This window comes from Hibiscus syriacus, unplaced genomic scaffold (assembly GCF_006381635.1).
Source record: "Hibiscus syriacus cultivar Baekdansim isolate YM2019G1 unplaced genomic scaffold, ASM638163v2 tig00110548_pilon, whole genome shotgun sequence".
NCBI classification, from domain to species: Eukaryota; Viridiplantae; Streptophyta; class Magnoliopsida; order Malvales; family Malvaceae; genus Hibiscus; species Hibiscus syriacus.
The window spans coordinates 6,634,318-6,657,937 of NW_024062775.1; the positions used below are offsets into that span (position 1 = coordinate 6,634,318).

Below are 23,620 nucleotides of genomic sequence, written 5' to 3' on the forward strand. Positions count from 1 at the left end.
TCTTTTAATGTGATTCTCCAACTCAGAATTAAACCCAATGTGACGTTTTGATCAACGTTTTTTCGTCGTTGATCGTTATGGTATTAACATGACAGTCCACGATGCTAACATGACAGTTCAAGGTGGCGGATGACGTGGTAAATGAGCTAGATTGATAACTCAAACATAGAAGATAGATTGTCATGTTAGCACTGTGAACTGACACGTCGGTACTGTAATGGTCAAAGACGAAAAACATTAGTCAAAGGATCATATTGAGCTTGTTTTCTGAGTTTGAGTATCACGTTGAGAGAAAAAATAATAAGAGGATCACATTGGATTTTTTTTCCAAAAGTATAGGAACCTCTAGTGATTTTTTTCCTTTTTTCCCCGGAATTAGTTAACAACGAAACACTTCTTCCTAATTTCTCCTGCATTCCCTGTAAGAACTCCAATGGCTCCCATCTTCTTCATCGACTCTGCGAACTCTTCGAAGAATTTCTCCTCGTCTTCGAGCAACTTATGGACAATGTGTCTCGAGACGTTGTTCGTCAAGAGCGCGGCATCAGACTGAAACAGGCCCTTGTGTTGTTTGACCGTCAAGTAATAGTTATTATCGAATTTCAGCACGCTACCGGGATCCATCGGGACGAAGGTCGTGGTGTCATTAAGGCTTCGGCATTGAGTCTTCAAGAAAGCTGCGTAAGTTGCATTCAAGGAAGGATCTTGATCTCCTCTTCCAGTGAAGTTGTATAGCCTGTTGCTGAAGGTATTGCAGTGGCCTACTCCGATCGTATGACCGCCTGCGTTCGACGTTCACTTAGCCCTTTGTACATCGTTATCGACGGTGAATGATAAACTTTACTATATGTTTTTAGATTATTTGTACCTGATAAGACCACTAAGTCATGGATATTGAGGCCTTGGTTAGCGAAATTCCGTACCAGGACGGTGAAGTTCGAGAAAGGGGAAGGAAGATTAGCCAACGCCTCAGAACTCCGCGACACCCTGCCGTCTCGTCTGCCGGTATAAACTTTCCACAATGGTTTTCTGAACTGCAAGTAATTAATTAAATTGTTAAATACCTTCACTTTAAATCAAAATTAACATGGTCTTGACGTAACTTACTTTGAAAGAAACTGCATCCCTAGCAGCCAAGGCCAGAACATCAGCACAAGACACCACGTTCGGACATTTCTTCTCGACTTCCGCTTTTATGTCGTCGATGACATCAAACCCCGACACCGTTAGGTTCGGAATCGAATCCTTCTCGGCCGTGTTGTTAGCTGTCGAGTTCAAGAGGACCGAACCGTCGCAGCCCTGAATTATTTTAACATGTAAACGTACATGAGCATTTATGATTCAACAATCTGCATGCAATATACAATTAAACACAACGCCTTACCCTGACAAAACAGTCATGAAAATGCATTCTCAGGAACTTTGCAGGCAACGTGGGATCGTTGGCAACATATTTCTCAGTAACGTTCTTGATTATCGTCTCTGCATCGTGGCATTTATGCCTGTAGAAATTCTTCTCAAGGCCACTTCCATGGCAGCTCCCGACAAGTACTCCGACAACCAGCATGCAAAGCAAAATGAAACCCTGGTTTCTCATCTTGTGAATGTAATAATTCTAATTGAATCTTGCAGTGCCATATGTGAAACGAGCTCGGCCGTATTTATAATCGTCGTTTTGGAATCTTTCGTAGCTATGATCCGGTGTAGCAAAGGTGTATTTTAGTGAGAGAAATTAACATTACAGTTAAAAAATTACTATAAAAAGTCAGCTCTACATTCGCGTATAGTGTGACGGAACCAAAAATATTTTTTAAGGTGAACACGTATATATTAGGTACATAATTATTACATAAGATGGACACAACTAAAATTTTAGAATGATACAATTATTAAAATATGTTTTGAGATTAATTAGGGTTTATATTTTTAAGAATTAGCTCTACTCTTAGAATTCTTAAAATTTAAAAACAAATAAATAAAAGAGTGCATATTTTATAAAAATTATATAGAGAGAGGTTAATATGTATGAATACATGAAAATATAATTACAATGATAATCACTATTAACTAATATTTAACATTTAATCAAGGCTTATTGTTAATGACACCTGGATATGTACATAGCCTCCTTCGACTTAATAGTTTGGAGGCAATGTGATTTAGGAAAATTACATGATCAATTCCGCTTATTTTTTTCTTTAGTGTCTTTAACGATAAAAAAGAATTTTATTTTTTTCTAGACGACTCATGTTCGAACAATTACGTATATGTATGATGTGTGTGCATTATTAATAGACTAAAAATTAATAAACAAATATTATCTTATAAGCCCTCTATATTATCGAAAAAGTAATAATACTATATGTCTTACGTAAGGTTTTAATTTTTATATTTTAGGATTCAAGGTTAAATTGATTAATGATTTATGGGTAGTTTAAGTATTATATCTCATGTTCGAGTCGTTATGTGTGCAAAATATCATCATTGGAAGACTCACCCACTAAAATCAGGTGTGCGGCACAAGTCAATCCGAATTGATGATTTTTATATGTCTTATATAAGGTTTTAATTTTTATATTTTAGGATTCAAGGTTAAATTGATTGATGATTTACGGGTAGTTTAAGTATAATATCTCATTTTCGAGTCGTTGTGTGTGCAAAACATCATCATTGGAAGACTCACAAACTAAAATCAGGTGTGTGGCACAAGTCAATCCGAATTAATCAGGGTGAAGTCTTAAAATCGAAAGGACCAAAAAAACATCGTCTAAACCATTTAATCATTTAAAGATTATTATTAGATAGGCAGACAATATAAAATTTATTTTACATAGTATAACTATTTTAATTTTAAATCTTAATTTAAAATATAATTTTAAATTCTAAACTGCACATTCTAAAGTATAAACAACTTTAAAATAAGATTTATAAACTTTTAATTAGATAGAATGGTTAGATAATTTTTCATAATTTAAATAATATAGGGTTTTTATCCCTTCTCGCCATTTGACAATTTCCAAACCCTAGACCACTTCTGCCACATTTCACCTTCCATTAGTGATCGTGGTTTTAGCCTTAGGCCAGTTGCCGATGCCATTTGTTCCTCGATTCTTTGACTTCTCGATTTAGAATTTTTATTGCCATCGGTTCTTCTTTATAGAACATGTCTTAGCTTAAGCACTGATACAAAAAAACATGTGAAAACTTTCCATATCTGACGATGAAGCTAATCGATAAGCTACGGGTCCAACTCTATTAAGCATCTTATAAGGTCCGATAAAGTGCGGAGTCAACGTTCCCTTGCGCACAAACCTAAACACTCTCTTCCAAGGTAACACCTAAGGAATACTTTCTAGCTTGATGGGAGTCTGTTAAATTATTTATTAATTTGGAGGTGTTTCGTTTATGAATGCTTCTTAAAAATGGGTTTTTCAAACGTAAAAGTATCGTTTTTCTAATTTATTGGTTTGAATCAAAAATATTTTTTCAAACGTAAATTTTTAACTGAAAATGAGATATTTGAGATTACTTACGTTACAAATGAATTTTTAGAACTGTTAATATATATATATATATATTGTTAATTGTTGTTGGTACTAGTCGCTTTCAAAATTGATTTTTGATGCATGCACATCAAACAAGTACAATTGCCATTATAACATATAGCCAACTAAATGGACCTTAGGAGGGTCCTAACTCCAATTTTTACGTTTAATAATAATTTATTTTTTATAGAATTAAATCTTAAATAAATTATTGTTTCCTTTTCTAGATAAAAATATAAAACAATTTCTGAATAGATTATTATATACGAGATATAAAAAAAACTTCATAATAAAAGAAAAGGTCGTATCGTAAACAGTAATTTGTTACTTCTTTTCTATTAAAATAAGGGTAAAGTACACAAATGGTCCCTCAACTATAAGGTATTACTTTATTAAGTCTCTCAAATATTAAAAGTTACAATATGATCCTCCGACTATAGAGTGTTACTTTGTTGAGTCTCTCAACTATTCATTATATTTTAAACTCGTATTTTTTGTTAAAAAATTTGATAGTATTCTAAGTTGAACGTTAACCTACTGACTGTGATATGATAAAATATGATCATAGAATCTCAAATGACTATCATATATCGATCATTGTGTGAAAGTCCAGCTTAGACAACAACCAATTTTTAACAGAAAATGATGAATTGAACATAATGAATAGTAGAGTGATCATTTTGTAACTTTTAACAGTTGAGAGACTTAATATAGCAACATTTTATAGTCGAGAGATTTAATAAAATAATACCCTATAGTCGGGTACTATTTTATAACTATTTAAACGTACACGTGGCCTAATCCTGTAAGGAGGCATGGATAAGGGCAGAGAATTTCCGGTACTCCACAACTTAGACCAACATTAATTGCTCATGCATAGATCTTTAATGACTAAATTATCTGTCTTATATATAGATACACTTAATTGAGTGTTTGTATAGGGTTGACATCAATTTAATTTGATTTTTTTTTTTTTAAAATAATTTTATTAAATTGTCTTAATACTATATCTTTTAATGACTATTTAATAGAGTTGGCAAATATTTAAGCCTCTAACATTATTTAATTGAGTGTTTGTATAAAGTTGACTCTAATTCAGCCAGATTTTTTTTTGAAAAATTTTAAACACAAAATGATAATTTGATTTAATTTTTCTATTTTTAATTAATCAAATGAAAATTTTATGACATTTTAATATTTCATCCTCGTGTTGGTACAAGTGGTTGGGACTCGAGAATCTGAGCTTGTAAGGATAAGTTCGAATCCTACCACTGTCAATCTTGATGGGCAATTTGTAAATTCCTATGTAAATCTCAATTGGTTTTGGTATGCCCTGCCCTAATAAACTTTATTTTGTAAAAAAAAATAATTTGAATAAGATATGTTAACTTGATAATAAAAAAATATTCATAATAATATGAAATTAATTATAAAACTATAATTAATGTATTAAAATCTTTTATAGATACACATTATTCAAGCCTTTTAAAATACCGTTTAATTTATAAATAAATGAACATTTAAAATAATGGAAAATCATTTTAATTTGACTATCTAAAGGAGAGTGACCATATTAGTTAAGCTCCTGGTTTAGTTAAATGGGATTTGGCTAGGGTAACTATTCAGTGGCGGAGCACAACGTGCCCGACCTGAATTTCAAATTTTCTTCGATTAGTTACATATTTTATTGATGGTGTCTATTCTGAAATGAGAAAATTCATTAAAAAAATAAAGAGTTAATATCAACTGTCTATTTTTCACTCATCAAACGAACTTGAATGTGTAAAATTAAATAATAATAAAAAGTTGCATTATGTAAGTGGATCATAACCCTATATAAATAATTAGAATGAACACTAAAAGTTTATTTATGTACAAGATTTAAGTTTTTTAATTAATCTGGGGTAAGTACAAGGTAGTATCTAGACCTGACAAATTTGACATCTACTCGATTACTCGAATCGATTTATCCGATCCGAGACTCGATATAGACTCGAACAAGATGACCTAAAATTGATCCGAAACCCGAAATAATCCGAATTGAACTGAAATCGACCCAAACTTTAGTTGAACCGAAAGTAACCCGAATCAAAAAGTAACCCTAACTGAAAAGACCCGAATCGAAAGCAACTCGAATTTAGTTTACCCATACCCGACCTGAACAGCACTTCAACCCGATTTTAACCCGATAATTGAGTATAAATGAATTAATAATTTATTTTTTATTTTTATTTTATTATTATGTGATTTTAGCATGGATAAACAGTAAAATGATCTTGTCATACCCTAATTTTGTCCTAACGACCTAAATTAGATCAAAGACGATCGAAGACGAACTAGAAGATGATCATGTTTTGATGCCAATTGGTTCAAGTGACATTGATGGCATAAGTAAAGGTTGTTCGCTCATCAACGCCGGATTGATTCGAGTGACCTTAGTGGCATGGATGGAAAATAATTCAGGGGCTTTGGGAATTGCTTAATGGACATAAGTGACCGATTGTGCTTATTTGGGAAACTACCTTTATCATTAAATACCAAACAAATACCAGAATTAAACAAAACAATTACATTTAAACCTGCATAACCCAATTACATCCGAATTACAATACAAGGCTCAATTTTGCAGGCCCAGCTAAGTAGGATGGCTAGGGATTTTCATCTCTATCTTGAGCAGCCACCTAGTAGCAGTTGGGTCTGTTTTGATCCAACGGTCTTGATCCTGTAATATTAGGGTTTCTCAAACCCCAGTGCAGCATCCAAGAGCCAACTGGCGCCGCTGCCTCCAGCAAGCTTCCACCTGAGGCCCGCCGTTCGCGCCGGTAACCCCTATATCCCGAGTCACGCCGCCAATCTGATATTGACTCAACCCAAAACCAACCGATCCGATATTAACTCGATCCGAAAATCACCTGATCCAATTTTAACTCGACTTGATATCTGACCCGAACTGAATCTAAACCGAAATAATCTAAACCCGAAATGACTCGACCCGTAACCGATCTGAATGACTCTATTGCCACCTCTAGAGGTATATATTTACAGATAACTTTCCACCGTTTGATATTTAACACTAGATCAGCTTACTCTTAGTGGACAGTTTATCCAACACCGTCGTCCAAGTAATAATAAAGTTTTAGGGATGTGTCTCGAATGTCACATCAATCTTTCCCCTGGGACCCTTTCCCTACGCATCTTAACTTTCGATTCAATTTTGGGTGTGTGAAGTGTCGTGAAGTTATTTTATTGAGTTTTGGGGTTGAATACAAATTCGGTAAAATCTGAGATTTTCTCTTCGGGGGTGAGCAGTAAGACTTTGCAAAACATTCTTGTGTCTATAGGGATTCTGAGTGAGACCCTACCTGTGAGGTAATTGGTATTACCTTTGATTTCAAGGAGACTTACTATTAGAGATTGTACTCCTGTCATCGATAAGATCTCCGCTAGGTTGCAGAGTTGGAAAGCTAGTAGGCTACAATTAATCCAATATGTAATTTACAGCTTTCAAAGTTTTTGGAGTCGACTGCTTCTTCTTAGGACTGTGATTAAGAAAGTTAATCAATTGTGTTCTCGATTCTTTTGAAAAGGGGAAGACAAACCAACCAAGGTGCTAGGGTTAATTAGGCTAATGTTTGCTGCCCTAAATCAGAGGGGACTATGCTTACGGGACCTCTAGGCTTGCTTCATTTCCTTGATTCGAAAGCTTCTGCTTAAGAATGGCTCTATTTGGATTGCATGGATTTCTGTTTATGTCATTAAGGACAACTCCTTCTGACAGGTTGGCAGCTTTCAGGATTGTAGTTGGACTTGGAGGAATTTATTACACCTCAGGGATAGGGCTACGGTTATTCAGGGCTTGTTGGGAAGATCTTTTTCCTCTGTTGGGTTACTCTGGAATGAAGCCAAGATGCGTAGGGAAAGGGTCCCAGGGGAAAGATTGATGTGACATTCGAGACACATCCCTAAAACTCATTAAATTAAATAAATAAATAAATACAGAAATTAAATTCATTAAATAAAATTCATTAAATTAATAAATAAATATATCAAATAATTATCTCGAAAAAGAACTGCAAAAAAAAGGGTACATAAACAATGCGTAGAGTGTTAAGATGCTAGGCAGGCTTCCCAAAACAACCTGTTCTTCTCTTTCAGGGTTTCGGTTGAATCTACAGAGACAGAATATGATTTCTTCCCTCTTTTTCCCACTCCATTAAAACGCCGATAATCATTGTATTCATCCCCGCAAATTTTATGCAAACCATCATCCTTCTGCAGCTCCACCACTTCCCCTTCATCATCGTCGTCATCATCATCACCAACGACACTTGCTTTGTGTTCTAAGCCACTAAGCTCTCCAACACCGGGAAGAAACTCAGTAGCAGTATCACAGCTACATGACTCTGCATCATCATCACCAGCAACATCTGCTTTGTGTTCTAAGCCACTAAGCTCTCCAACACCGGGAAGAAACTCAGTAGCAGTATAACAGCTACATGACTCTGCATCATCATCTTCGCCTTCAACAATAACAGGAATGGCGGGATCGAAGCACCCGGTTTCAGAATCCCCGGTGGCCTCGAACAGCAAGAACGAAGAGATATCCATGAATAAAAGCACGGCTTTGTTTTGAAAATCTACCCTTTTTTATATAGTATTAGGAATCTTGTATGCCTGCCTAGCCCGTTGGATATCGAAACTGTAGCCTGAGATTGAATTACTTGTTGCAAGTCTTATTTTATTGGGAAGAACAAAGAGAGTACGACATCTGCCTTTTTCGCTTTCTAGAAGGAATGCTTTTGTTTGGCATGGATAGATCATGTCAATTCAAATTTCAGACCCTCCCTTCTAGAAGAAAATGTTTATCAGGCTGATAATGATAATAGAATTATAATCCGACAACCCACGCCGACCATGAAAAAAAAAAGTGACTGTGTCTGGGTCCATTTTGTTTCCTGAAGATGAAAAGACCGAACCACTAGTTACTTGTTGCTACATTGACCTTATGTAAACGAATAGGATTTTATATAATTAAATATATATATATATATATATATATATATATATATATAAAGAGGTAAGGAGAGGTAGGATAGTAGGCTGCCCCAAACGTCGGGTTGAGAGCAGCTTCCGTAGGAAACCTCCAGCATTATGAATTGTCCACCGTGAGACTCGATCCCACGATCACAAGGTTAAAAGCCTTACGTTCTACCAACTGAGCTGGACGAACTAATTGACATTCATGGTAAAGGAATTATTGTTATTCTTTGAAGATCTGATTTTGAGCATCATATATGTCAGGGGTGTAAGCGTTCAATGTTGAAAGATTCGAGAATTTTTTTTAAACAAATATTGTTTTGTACTTATAAAAGATTAATAAAAAAACACTTAATAAGATTTATATAATTAAGTGTTTTATTACTATTCAAATATTAATTTCAAATATTTTTCAGCATGAATCAAGCAACATTAATGGTTAAATAAATTATTATTATTTTTAAATGTCTGGGATTCTAATATCGGTGATTACAAGATTATTTTTTTCTAAAAAAATAGGGTTAAATACCCCATTCATACATGAACTATACCTAATTCTCGATTTCATACGTAAAATTTAAAAATTCTCGATTGTATACATGAAGTTTTCTGTCGTCAACGATTTCACCCTTTTCCGTGACGGAAGATGACATGGCGCCCTGGACCATTAACAAAATGACACATGGCGAATTAAAAATGATTTTTAATGATTTAAAAAAAACTTACCCCCTTTATTTTCCACGTGGACTAAACTTTCTTTTCTTCCCCTATTTTACAGCGGGCTACCTTAAAAAAATTAACATCTTTCATTTGGGATTTTCCCCCGATTTGAAATCAATCAAGGTTTCATTTGAGTATTTTGGGTATCAAATGGTCTATTCTTTCCCGATTTTGCAATGGGTTTTTGAAATTTCATGTACAAATGTTCTTTTATATTTCGTTTGAGTTTTATTTTGGGTATTTTCATGATTTTTGTTTATATTAAATGAGTCTTTGGTTCTTTCCATGTATTTGGGTTTTTAATTTTTTTTGTCATTTAAGTATTTGCTTAGGTTTCTTTTTTTATTTCATTTCAGCATTGAAGTGTTGTAGAAAATATGGTTGTATATACTTATACCTCCATGGTTGGATATCAAACAGAGTCTAACAAAAAATGCAAAGGGATAAAAAATTTTGTCAGGGTTATTTTCATGTATTTAGGTTACTTTTCGATTTTATTTAAGTACTAAATGATTTTCAGGAATTTTGTTTTCATTCGATTATTTTAAAAGATGTCATCATATTGCTCAAACTCAAAATAAAGACATTGTCAAGAATTCTTCTGCAATTGTGGGGTTATTTTGTTTTCACCCTAAAATTGAAATGAAGTTAACATGTAACAAAATTCCAGTACACATTTAATAGAGAATAACTAGCAACATGTTAAGAACATGTAACTTACATCTGTTGATGGTGGATGTTCTGTTGCTGCAGCCTGTTGAGGTTGTTGTTTAATAGGACACTTCCTTGAGTTATGTCCTTGTTTGAAACATAGTTGATACATTTGTCTTACTCCTTTTTTAGATAATTTTGTCCCGACACTACTTTCACCTGGTTCTTGTTTTCTTTTTTTTCGATCTCCTAAGCATGTTCTTCTCAATAGGTGGACTTAGAAGACCCAGATTTACCCTCGGCCAGAACTTATCACCAGATAATGAAGGGAGTACATAACCATAAAGATTCTCATTAACTTCTTTCTTGTACAAATGAAACACATAATCCTCGATTGATTCATTTCTAAACAAAATGACACATATATCATGAGGGCAAGGTATACCCGTTAAATCTCATGCCCTGCAAGAACATTTTATTGCATTAATGTCAACGGTACAAGTTCCTTCCCCAAATAATACTTCATACCCATCAGAACCATTCCATGTAACATGACAGTAAGAGCTCAACTCCTTATTGGCTTGAATTTTTCTCATGATTTTAGGCCTAAACATTGATTTTCAAGACATAGTTTTCTTTTTATTTTCCACAATCATATTCATTACATAAAGCCTAATGTACTCAAGCATAGATATTATGGACATGAATCTTGATTAGAGAATAACAACATTAAAGGCTTCAACATAATTATTATCTACTACATCACTATGAGAAGTTGTTTTAAAAAATGTCCTACACTAGTGTACTAGTTTCCTTAGATCTATAACACAATTTAAGTTAGTTTCCTTAGTGATGCAACATAGTCAAACAACCTGTCAAACTCATATGCAACCCTTCCATTAATCTCATTATTTGCCCACATCCTTGCTTTACTACATATATTGGTATGAACATCCATGTTTAATTTTTCCTTAGCCAAACGTTGCATCTCTGGCAAAGTCAACTTTGATATGATCCTTAATTTTTTAAAAAAGTGTTTATCTATAAACTTGTAGTTAGCCTTCGAATTTTTGAAGGTTAGTGAACAATCATGCTGAGTAATCAGTTTTATAACCTTAAAGTACCCATCATTGTTGTTAACAGAGACATAAATCTCCCACTTACAACCTTGACCCTTGTGTTTTGCACTTACCTTATCACTCTCATTTCTCACAAACTTATAATTAAGCCTTTTTGATACAACATAGTTAACTAAGACATCTTTGAATTGTCTTGTGCTAGAAAAAATCAAACCTAAAACTAAATTAGGGATTAAGAGTCATAAAATATCTTGTTACTTTTCTTGCAAACAACTTCTACATCTTTCATACTTTCATAACTTCCAACATCTGATGAATGAATATAGTATGCATCTTCTCCACTATCAGCACCCTTGTATTCCTTATCATCCTTATTATCTTTTCTTCACATTTGAGGCTTGATCAGTTGCAACATCTTCAAAAATGGGTTCCCCATATACATCATTACTGGAAAGCTTCTTATTGTTATGCTTCTTATAGAACTTAAGAAACTTTTCCCTTATTTCCCTAATTTCTTCATCATCATATCCATAATACATGTCTCTATGCAAAAATAAAAATTAAACCCTCATCATCAGTAGAATTATTGATCTCACTTTCAACCTCACCCTCAGTACCATCAACCTCAGCTTTAGACTTCTCAGCATCTATCTTAAACTCAGTATGAGATTCTACCTCAATTTTTGCCTCAGTCTTTTCTTTACCCTATACTTCAAAGTCTCTGAAGCCCACTATCTCACCAGTCTCATTACTGCACCCACCAACTTTACTAAGGCCAAAGCCCCTAAAGACAAAGTCATTAACTTTTACATCAATTAAATAATTTTTTTCATTCAACATATGTGACCTACTACCATTTTCCTATGTACCACCAATATGCGACTCATACTGTACATCATTTTCAGCATACTCTGGCTTACCAACTTCATGTTCAACTTACACATACAGTACTCATTTCTTACAATGTAAAATCATACTCCTAAAAGATTCATCATCATAACAAACTATAGGTTCATCCTTTAAAATATCCCCTGGTACCAAATAGTTAAATCATATTACTGCTCTATACCCAACCTTATGTATCAAGTCAATTAGCTGAAAATAACTTAATAAATCTTTGTCCATTGCCTACTCAACCCCATCTCCACCAACATATTCTAAAATTGGGTTCTTAACAAAGTTGCCGCTCATGTGCATGACAATGACCGTTTCTTCTACAATCATTTTGTATTTCTAGCTTATTATATACAAGAAACATACACGATAAGAGACAAAGAATATACAGTTTAACACAATATTATATATAATTCAATTCATTGAAATGATGAACAAATTAAATAATATATAACTTACACTTTCAAAATATTCTATGTAATTCAGTAACTTTCCCCAAATCTCCTTAATGAAATCTCTAAAAGTAAAATTGGTCACTATGTGAAATCAATCAAAAAATTAAATAATATTAAAAAGGTAAATAATTATTAAAAAATGATTAACAATGAACCCATTTGAGAAAGAAATAAACCATTCACGAAACAAAAAATTCGATCAAGAAACAAAGAACCTGAAACTTTTTTAAAAAACTTTTAGTTTTATACTTTTTCAAGACTTTAGAGAAATCAAAAAATTGAGATTTAACAATGGGAAATGAGAAGATTTTCACTATGATGGAAACAAGAAATTAATATCGATCTTTGATTTCTCTCCGCTCAATAATTTAAAAGATATGTAAAACTCTTATTTTTAGAATGGGTAAGTAAATCATATATATGCACAGGCGACCATCTAGAAAATGAGTTCTAAAACTTAGAAAGGAGTTAACCCAAATATAGGGGGGGGAAATTAGCTGACCCTATTCCCATATGTAATGGGGTAAGGGGAGGTAGGATAGTAGGTTGCCCCTAACACTAAGTGAGAATTGATCCACAACCACAAGATTATGAGCCTTGCGGGCATGCAACGAGGCGTGTGCAAACGATAGAGGATGGATGATAGCGTGCACCGAGTGTATACGAAAAATACCACATGTATTTTCATTAAATATATATATAAATATTTTGGAACCACACAACTATGTTAATGGCAGGTCTTGGTTTTGTCTGCCCCAAACACGTGTTAAACAAATGGTTAAGCTACTTGATTGAATTCAATAATTAACAAGCCGAATTTCGTATTTAGTTTCTGGGTTTTTTTTTTCTGGGGTTTTCTTGCTAATTGCTTCAGCTTTACTCTGTTTTTTGAAGCTAATTTAATCCCTTAAAAGGGGTGTTGCTTTAATAAAGGAAAAGGTTGTGCACCATCGTTAAAACAAATCAAACAATTATGCGTGTATTTAAAATATTAGATTTCATCCTCTTTAAATCTTACTTTTAGATTTAATATAATTATTGAATTACTAAATATTAATAATCAAATGACGTGATAATCTAATGTTAACGTGAAATTTTATTTTACATATCAATTTGATTATTGTCGGTCAATCGTCAATCGCCACTCGTTACATGTTACGTTTCGTGGTAAGAGGGGCACTAAAACATCCACATTTCATTCACGTCTTCTTATATTGGTTTTCTACAAAATTCACTCAAAATTAACGATAATCCATATAAAAGCTTGATAGTATAATGCTCTGGTATGGGGTTCCTTCGGATTTGAGGAGTTTGTTCAAAATTTTAAGTTATGAGAAGCATCCTTTTAAGAAGTCGAACAACATAATTCAAAACTAGTCTCGTACGATTGTTGAAAGAGATTGAAATATTAAAACATTAAATCTTTAGAAGATTTCTTGTCAATAGGGTTTGTTTTGTTTGTTGTCTTTCTTAGGTTGAACTTTACGTTTCTTATCACCTCATTGGCATCCATTCATAATGTCAAACTATAAGAGATTGGATAAATGTTGTTCTTCGTTGTATTTGAAATCTAATATTAATAAGTATTAGAATAATATATTTTAATGACTTGATATAATTTTAGGTAATTAAATTATGATTTTAGTAGAATAAATATAAACTATTGTTGGACGGAAGACCTTAGTTGAAACACTCTTGTTTCCATGGATTCTTCGGCTGTGCTTCATTCTCAAAGGTAATGCCTAAACAAATCTCGGATCGAGCGTAAAGTTTTGTATCTATATTCGAATATGTATGATTGAATGTGTCCGTGATGCAAATGTAGTGGCTTTTGTGTAGGCCGAGCATGTGCGACGATCGGGTCGCGGTGAGGGGATGGGGTGATCTTCCTAATGAGCTTTTGCCGGCCATTGCTGAGCGGTTAGGCCTAATCGATCTTCTCTGTTTCCGTGGCGTCTGCAAGGACTGGAATTCCGCTTCTTCGGCGGCTTCAGCCGAGATCGAAGCGTTAACGGACCTCGAGCCTTGGTTCCTAGTCTATGGCGAAAACAATAGTTCTCGATGCACATTGGTCACCGGATCGGGCGAACGATATTCAATTACCATCCCGGAAATGGAGGGAGCAACCTGCCTTGCATCGAGTCAGGGGTGGCTCCTTCTGTTTCGACAAGGCTCGTTGTTCTTCTTCTGTCCTTTCTCTCGTACCACGATCGAGCTCCCGGTCCCGTGCCAGTTAGCTCACGGAGAATCATCCGACCACGTGGCCGTGCTCTCGGCTCCCCCGACTTCGGATGATTGCGACGTGTGCATCATTTGTCGGATCGAACGACGACAGGATTTGGAGCTGTACGTGATTCACCGCGGAGCCAACTCATGGACCAACCACAAACTCTATTCGTTCCCCAGCAGGATCGAGTGCGCCGCGTACCACGACGGGGTCTTCTAGTACTTCGACGACACGGATCTGACGGTGTTCTTCTCGATCGAGGACCGGAGCATAATGTTCGGACAGGTAACGTACGAGAAGTCGGACAAAGAAAGATGTCTCCCGTTGAGATTCAGTTCCAATCACGAGATCAAGGACAGGAAGAAACGATTGGCATCGGTACTGGGAGAAGGATCTCTAGTCTCGACTTGCGGGACGATCGTGTCGTGCCGACCGGCCGATGCGATGATCCCTTACGAAAACACCGGGAAAGCTAAAGTGCCCGGAACAAGTAAAGGGGTCTGGTTTCAACCTCGGTTACATCAAATCGACAAAAAGCAAAAATGGTGATCACCTCGTCGGGGTGAATTTGATGTTCGGCACTTATCTTTGAGTTCAAATTTTAGAATTCTTTTTATTGAAATCTTAGGCATATTTTTTGATGAAGTAGTACTTCATAAGAAATAATAAAGTCTGGCTGTATATGCTAGAATTATTTTTTTTTCATTCGACGTTTTTGTTACGATAGGAATGGTGTCAATATGATCATATAATTAATCAAGTGGTTTCAAAGAAGCCGTTTGCCGTTAAAAACAAAACGATGTAACCGATGTGGACTTCTGGCTCATCGTTAGTCAATAATAATCACATCAATTATGCCATTTACTTTTAACAACAAGTGGTTACATTGAAATTATTTAAATAATTATATGGTCATATTATTAAAATTGAAAGTATAATGGTCATATTAACATCATTTCCATAATTAAGTAGTCACTTGAATAGTTTACCCTATAATGATTACTAACCTAATCGTGAGGGTTGAAATTGCAACAGAAAAAGACTTTTTAAATTATATTAAAATTAAAATAATATAAAATTTTCTATTTGATATAATCGAGTTTATATAATAATATAAGGGCAACAATCATGCAACCTTAATAAAAAATGAATTGTTATTATTATTTGAGATTTAACGTCCAATGTAAAAAAAATAAAAATAAAAATAAATATATGGATAAATTACATATTTAATACTTAAATTATTAGTTTTTGTGTGTTTTAGTATCTAAATTTTCAATTTTTTAAAACTAAATGTTAGGTATGATTTTGAAAATTTTGAAAGTTTAGGTATAAAATCAGACTAAAACTAAAAAGGATAAATTACGCATTTAGTACCTAAGCTATAAACTTTGGTCTATTTTAGTAACAAAACTTTTAATTTTTCAAAAATAATATCGAAAGTTTAATTTTTGTTTCATTTTAGTACTCGTGTTCAAAATTTAATGTTAAGTTTTGAAAAAATTAAAATTTAGATACTAAAACGGACCAAAATTGATAGTTTAGGTACTAAACGCGTTAATTTTTTAACCGTGGGTAATAAAATGAAACAAAAACTAAACATTACGTATGATTTTGAAAATTTTGAAAGTTTAGATACTAAAACAGATTAAAAATGATAGTGTAGGTATTAAATGCATAGTTTTGCCCATTTTAAAAATTCAGTCCTAAATTAACACCACGCATTAAACTTCCTTAAAGAAACCCTGTGAAGTTCCCATTGACAATGAAGAGGCGCCAAAAATCAATAACCTAATCTTCCAAAGTACTCAACGGATAAGGAAGAAGAGTGAGCTTCTTACGTTATATTAACATATTAAAAAAGTTGTGAGGTTTAATCTCGTAAAGCTTCCTTATCTAATTCTGAATCCAGTGCCTATTTACAATCATTTCAGCGTGCCTAATTTAGTAATTTGCACTCGTTTCTTCAGATACCCTTTAATCTCCCTGATCAGTAATAATGCTAACTATTTACACACGCCGTGTTATCCTACTCCTACATGTATAGATTCCGACAAGGTGGATTCTTTAAACTCCCGAATGTCTTCTCTTAGTGCAACATTCAGCGAAGAAGTGGTTCTGTTGGTGAGCCAGGAACATGTGATGCAAAACCTCTCCCGCCGAACATGGGACGCATGACGCTGTCATCGAACCTCCGCCAGTAGTAGTGGACGGTATTAGCCGGGGTAGCTAGGAGCATGCGTAGGCTGGTCGGACGGGGAATGTTCTGACTGCCCGCTTCGGGATCTGCACTTTGCCCGTTGGAGAGAAGTGGCCGGTCCATCAACGGCTTTGGAGGAAGAGCATCAAAAGATGCAGTGCTGCTAAGGTTCTTTCTTGGCAGCAGCAGCCTTATTAGAGGTTTTGTCAACAATCCAAACACCTGAAACAAAGACAAACGAACTTACATGATGTGAACAATGCAAGTCACGTTTGACGTCCGCAAATGGCAACCTTCTCCATTTAACCTAGCCTTGATCTTATTATTGGAAATTCCATCAATCTTATACGCCTTTCTAAATCGACCATCTAACATAAAAGGTTTACACAAATATCCCTGGATAGGGTCAGTCATTAAGATATCTATGTATACGTTGGTAAAAGGATGGTTATTGACTTTATTCCAAGGGAATATGGAGAAAAAAAATTCAAGGAATCGCCACTGAGAAAGTCTCACTTGACAAAGTTATGCAGAGTAGACCCTATCATTATTGAAAAACAGTTCTAACTTTAGGACGAGAGCTTACCACAGTACTGAAAAGAACAACAGTGATGGTGCTGGTAATCATGATGGCATTTCCTCGCAATTGAGTGTGCCCCAATCTGGTAAACTGAATATATCCGATAAATTAAAATAAATTACAACTTAGGTGGCAAGAACCAAAGCGAAACAGCAATTATAGTGTTCTTTACTCGGAGATAAGAATGCCAATATAACATGTCCAAGCAAATGCACCTAACGATGACTGCAGTAAATGGATGGTGGTCGCCCAAGAATTCACAATTTTTTGGTACACTTTCCTCAGTTTATAGAAAAGCATGATGAAGCATCTGTCTTACCATACATCATCATTATTTGATCAGGCACTAAAATGCCAACTTTTTAACATTTTCACTGCAAAAATTTATATCCAGACTAACGAGGCAAACAATTCAGAAAGCCAGAAAATTCATGCTGAGAACAAAAAGTTCTATGCCTTACTACTATTATATTATATTGATGTCAAAAACAGCATAGAAATGATTATTGATTTATGTTTGACTTTTGGGAAATAAATCAATCAAAATGCAGGAGTCTCAAGATCATACATCTTATCACCTAATTTACCTGATTATAAGCAAGCGCCACAGACACAGAACCTCGCATGAGTCCTGCCCACCATATTGTAACCTGTTTGACTTGAATAATTCAGTGAATCAAGTATGTCAGAGGGAAGAAAATCTAAAATATAGTTCAAAATACCGACCTGTTGCTTCAAAGTAAATTTGTCGCTCTCAGGCCTTTTGAATAAATTGGAGATACAAGATAGAAGGAATACAGAAGCTGCCCTTCCAACTAGAACTAAGCCAAGAAGTATTGAGCTCACCCCCACAGATGTTCCAGGGCTACAAAAACATATGATATATCCAATTGAACAGTCAATTGATATTGCGAGACATTGCTTTGATATTCAACTTAGATACCATTTAAAGAAAACAAAAGGCATGCAATGGTAACTGATACGATACTGTATTGACCATCTCTATTACTTGACATTACATTATCAATTTCTTGAGATTGTTAAAGATGATGATAAAAAAGATATAATGTGTAAAATTATATACCAACATGGCAAGACAATATAAATGAAACTGTACTTTGGCCAAATATATATATATAAATCACCTTTTGATAACAATTTTCCACTTCTCTATATCCAAAGCATCCATACCAACATACAGGAAGATGAAAATCTCTGCTATGAATGATAGTGTTGCAAAAGCATGCCTGCAATGATCAATAATCAGCGCAAGAATGTAAAACATGTTTATTTGGGTCTGATAAAGAATACCGAAAAACTTTTCAACATGTGGGAACTAAATTTCAAATGAACATACTTGGTGGTGATTCTTGAACTTTCAGTCACATTATGCCAGGTGTAGTGTGACATGACAATGCCACAAAAGAACACTGTAAGAATGCTGCTCAAACTGAACAGCTGAAAAACCAAATCATTCAGAGAAAACAAGGACACGACAACCGGTGTTAAAACAGCACCTGAAATATTAGAAAGATGGATCTTTAGGCACACATTAATTAAAAAGAATACTTACTTCAGCCATCATATATGAGAGGTAAGCCATGAGAATCATGAGAGCAACTTCACGATCAGTAGAGTGCCTGAAATGTGGAGAAGCTTAGCTACATAGTCCAACATGAAAAGGAAATTTAATTTGTAAAGAAATATAGGATTCTCATGCCACACAGGAAGATAAGATTCCAACTGCAAGTCATTTAGAGAGGGAGAAAGAGATTCTAATGACAGTACTTAGACTTACCATTGTGGTAAGAATTCTTAGTTTTTGAACCATCAAGAGCTCAGCCTAACATCATAATAAACAACCCTAAATTTACCATCGTCAAGTTATCCGCAACTATCATGTGAATCTAGGTTGGTGATAAGAACGGCAACTAGTTCCCAGTTCTAACAATTGCCAAAATCAATAAATTCACAAACATTTGACAATCATCAATCAATAATAAATCTTGTTAAAGCTCTCAAGAGAAATGCCTAACATCATCGTCGCAGAACTTCAATCCACGTATTGCAACAGTAAATTCACAAACATTTGACAGTAAAAAATATAGATCTTGTTAAACCTCTGAACAGAAAATGCCTAACACAAAGTTCTTAAACTCCAATCGGCACGTATTGCAACAGTAAATTCACAAACATTTGACAGTAAAAAATATAGATCTTGTTAAACCTCTGAACAGAAAATGCCTAACAACAAAGTTCTTAAACTCCAATCGGCACAATGAAACACTCTGATATAGAGATTTAATGATACCAACTAAAAGGTGCAAGCATTTCATTTTAACACAAACATTTGACAGTAAAAAATATAGATCTTGTTAAACCTCTGAACAGAAAATGCCTAACAACAAAGTTCTTGAACTCTAATCGGCACAATGAAACACTCTGACTTAGAGATTTAATGCTACCTACTAAAAGGTGCATGCATTTCATTTTAACACAAGGATGGACATATAATCCATAATTAACTATATTTTGCATCATGTAAGAGGAGACAAGAAGGAAAGACAATCATTGCCCTTAACAAACCTGCCCATGTACAATTTCTTTATGATGTATGCACTCAGTAGTCCAACCTGCAAGCGAAATTGATGTTATGTTAAGGAATAAATAAAATAAATGCATGTCCGATAGCTAAAAACCCTTGAAATGGGGCAGACTCAATATGCAAAGTCAGTAATAATTGAAAAAAAATGAACAATAACACAAAGCAGGCTTGATAACAAAACAAAATTGTGGTAAGGCAATAGCATACTCAATTGGTCATTAAAGCAAAAGTTTTCTTGGGATGAAAGAAAAAAGAGGATAAGACCTGTTTACTGTTCAAATCAACATCAAGCTAAAAGCCTAGAGTTTTTTAAAAGTAGTTAAAACCAAATAGCTAGTTCGTTAATAATCAAAGAATAAAGTGCTGATTGGGATAGCAATTGGCATAATTTATACGACTATATGAGTAAACCATATCACGTGTAGTCACAAGCTAAGAATGATTAGAAGAAATGAAAAAAAAAAGAATCCTATCTTCTGTCAATCTAGATTGTATTGAACACTCATTTAATTTTCTCTTTAGGTCTTCCTTTGGAAAGAGTAAAAGCTCAAACAAGAAATCTCCTTGACACTGTGGCTTTGAATCCCATGTAATGTAAAATTGAAAATAAAGAGTTGTTTTAACAAAGACTATAACGTCAAATGATGAAACAAATTTTGCAACCATAAATAAAAGGCAGATAAACACATGGAAAGATGCAAAAAATTAGAAAGGACTCACCCCTACTCCTAGCAATGTGCTCGTAATAAAAAAGTATAAGAAGTTCCCAATGAATTCCATAAAAATGCTTGGGGTGATGTGAGAGAGATCAAACTTCTGAATTGCATTAAACAGTACAATTGATGTGGCATCATTTACCACACCTTCACCAAAGACTACACTGTACAGAAGAGGTGTCTCATCCTGATTAAGCACCTGTACAGAAAATACAAGAGTTATACTACAATGTATATTCAACTCTTCTTTTCACTTCAATAAACTGAATAAATATTTATGCCTGCAAAGTGCAAACAGAATCTGTGGCTGAAAAGATAGCTCCGAGTGCTAAAAGAAGAAAGCAACGGTAAGAGCCAAGATAGGCATAAACCTGGTTCTATGAAAAGCATATGCATGTTCAATGTATGTATGTGGCTGTTTGTGCATGTTTATATACATGTATTTGCATAAAAAATATAACCTAAAATGAGATGAAAAATTACATGCAATACACTAATAATGATTCAAAATAAAAGGAATTGAGAATAATATGTCCATAGTTTTCATAAGAGATGGATGAATAATCTGGTCCAATCTTTAAACGGCATTGTGCTACACACAACTGCATATCAGATGTATGTAAGCATTTAAACTAAGAAACATCAGCAAACTATTAATTGAAGACACGGATATTACCAAGATAATCTCCGATGTCCAGGAAACCAATATCCAACTTCTTAAACAACTGCATGGTACCTGAGACGAGATCATTGTGAAGAAAATAACTTCTAAGTTTTTATCAACAAATCATGAAGATAATCACTCTAAAACTATTTATGTAGGCATTGAATAGCAAGGTTCCATGCGTAGTAGTAGGTTAAATTTAGGAAATTTTATTTGTCTAGTTGAAAATTTGGAGAATAAAGCATAAAAAGGTGCCTACTGCCTAGTATCATACATAAGCAGCATAAAAGATATATTCAAGCAAAAACAGCGGTCCTGAATATATTAATTTTCTTTATACATGCCTGGAACTGAATGATAGTAAAGAGATTTTCTTGAAGACTATAAAGCTTGAAGAAATTTGAATATACCTATGGATACAATGACAAATGATATCAAAGTACCAACAGCACCAAACAAAATTATCATCACAAAGTTACGGAAAAATTGCTTCTTTTTGACCTGGAATCTGGTGAATCGAAAAATGTCAGATTTATCAAAGACAACACCAACAAAACAAAGATAGGAAAAAAAGGGCATGAGTAGTTTCAATTTTGAAGAAATAACAAATATAATGCATCATATTCAAACGAAATTTGTAGTATCAATTATCAAAATACTTACGGCAACAAAAAACAAATATTTGCTAGTTTGACATAAGACAGAGACTTACCCTGCATTGAATATGATAGGAGGAAGAAGATATATAAAGAAAAGCTCCTCGTCAAATACTAGAATGCGTGAACTCCTTCCTTCAGTGGTAAACAGAATAATAATTCCAGTACAAAGACCCTGCAATCATACCCAAGATTATCACCAAATATTTGAAAAGAAAAAAAACTATATCCCTTCTACAAAACAACAACCAAAACGATACCATTTCAAACCTAACAAGCTCAATGGGTTAGGGAGTGATTGAACAACTCACAATAGCAAGTGCAGTTATAGACTCATTAAACCATCGATTTTTCTCCAGAAGGTGACCAATCACAATGCAGGAGCTAAGGAGTGCCACAAATAGGGTAATAGAGTCAACCGAAGCTTGATCGGGATCCAATGCCATCCCTAAATGCCTGGGAAGAGCAAAGGCCTCGAATCCAGTATCCCAATGTAGCTACCTAGCTCTACTCAAAAAAACAATGCAGCTACCTCAGTCCAAATAATTCCACTGCTCAAAACAAAAATATCCAACTCAGGTCTTCAGTTATAAGATTGATCGTACGACACAGAAGTAACAAATTCATATATAAAAACATCTTCATTAAAACCTCAAGACAACAATTAATTACTTGATAATCATTTATGATGAACTATGATATGATTAGCAGAAATTAAGCGTAAAATGAAAGAAACGCCTAGCTTTTTCGGTCGCGGTAATCTTTAAAACTCTAGAGGATTCTAAAAAACGATAGTCAATTCGACAATTTGATCTACAACGGAGTTCTTTTTACAGCACAACACGTTAACACGAAATAATATTAAAACTTAAAACATTATTTTCGACTGCTTTTTCATAAACCAAACAAGTAAAATAATCAGTATGATTACTCAACAAGTAAAGCATAAAAGAACAATTCTATCTAGCAAAAAGTAAATAACTCGATTTTAGATACGCTACTTTCACACTGCACTTCATTCATTAATTCAAGAAGACAGAAAAAAAAACGAAAGAAAGAGAGATCAAAGGAAACTTAACGACCAAGTATCTTTCGGTCATTCACATCATTTTTTTTCTCGGCATCCAAACAGAACAAAAACGATAAATTACCGCGAAATTACTTGCAACTTCGGAGGAACGGGAAATCAGAGATTACTGATTCTCTTTTCTGTTGTATTTATGGATTTAATGCGAAAATAGGGGAGAGAAAATAAGTGGGGAAATCACGTGACGGGAAGAATCCGATTGTATTGAGTAGCAAACATTGCAAATGCAAAGACCGCGAAAGGAATAAATATGTAAGGGTGTTTTATAACGTGTAGTGGCGGTCACACAAGACGACAGTATTCCGTTGATTTTTAACCGTTCGATTGCTGAAATCAAACCTGATAATGAATTTGACGGCGATGGGTGATGGTGTAATTGTGGAGAATATGAGGTCTTTGGTGATGAAAGCATCTTAATGTGGACTCTACGCCAATTTGTGCCATTCGGTAAAGAAATTTATTTTTAGCAAAATCGCGTAAGAGATTCTTGTACTTAAAAAAAAA

At 34.3% G+C, this 23,620-nt stretch overlaps 3 protein-coding genes across 3 annotated transcripts; 1 reads left to right on the forward strand and 2 right to left on the reverse strand.

The window, feature by feature from the left end:
- Nucleotides 1-375: 375 nt before the first annotated feature.
- Nucleotides 376-1,597, reverse strand: LOC120130581 (peroxidase 3-like). Its single transcript, XM_039147792.1, has 4 exons — nucleotides 1,385-1,597; nucleotides 1,108-1,299; nucleotides 869-1,034; nucleotides 376-782 (listed from the first exon to the last, which is right to left on the reverse strand). Exons 1-4 carry the CDS (start codon nucleotides 1,595-1,597, stop codon nucleotides 376-378), a joined length of 978 nt encoding a protein of 325 aa, XP_039003723.1.
- A 12,487-nt stretch (nucleotides 1,598-14,084) lies between these two features.
- LOC120130712 (F-box protein At4g12382-like) lies at nucleotides 14,085-14,827 on the forward strand. The gene is made up of 2 exons (XM_039147885.1): nucleotides 14,085-14,116; nucleotides 14,221-14,827. Exons 1-2 carry the CDS (start codon nucleotides 14,085-14,087, stop codon nucleotides 14,825-14,827), a joined length of 639 nt encoding a protein of 212 aa, XP_039003816.1.
- A 1,757-nt stretch (nucleotides 14,828-16,584) lies between these two features.
- Nucleotides 16,585-23,072, reverse strand: LOC120130499 (sodium/hydrogen exchanger 2-like). Its single transcript, XM_039147736.1, has 16 exons — nucleotides 22,965-23,072; nucleotides 22,559-22,583; nucleotides 22,341-22,526; nucleotides 22,086-22,204; nucleotides 21,784-21,881; nucleotides 21,386-21,445; nucleotides 20,991-21,037; nucleotides 20,714-20,908; nucleotides 19,975-20,021; nucleotides 18,962-19,028; nucleotides 18,746-18,846; nucleotides 18,534-18,635; nucleotides 18,115-18,253; nucleotides 17,976-18,038; nucleotides 17,395-17,478; nucleotides 16,585-17,030 (listed from the first exon to the last, which is right to left on the reverse strand). Exons 3-16 carry the CDS (start codon nucleotides 22,473-22,475, stop codon nucleotides 16,710-16,712), a joined length of 1,578 nt encoding a protein of 525 aa, XP_039003667.1. The 5' UTR covers nucleotides 22,476-22,526; nucleotides 22,559-22,583; nucleotides 22,965-23,072; the 3' UTR covers nucleotides 16,585-16,709.
- Between the last annotated feature and the right edge of the window lie 548 nt (nucleotides 23,073-23,620).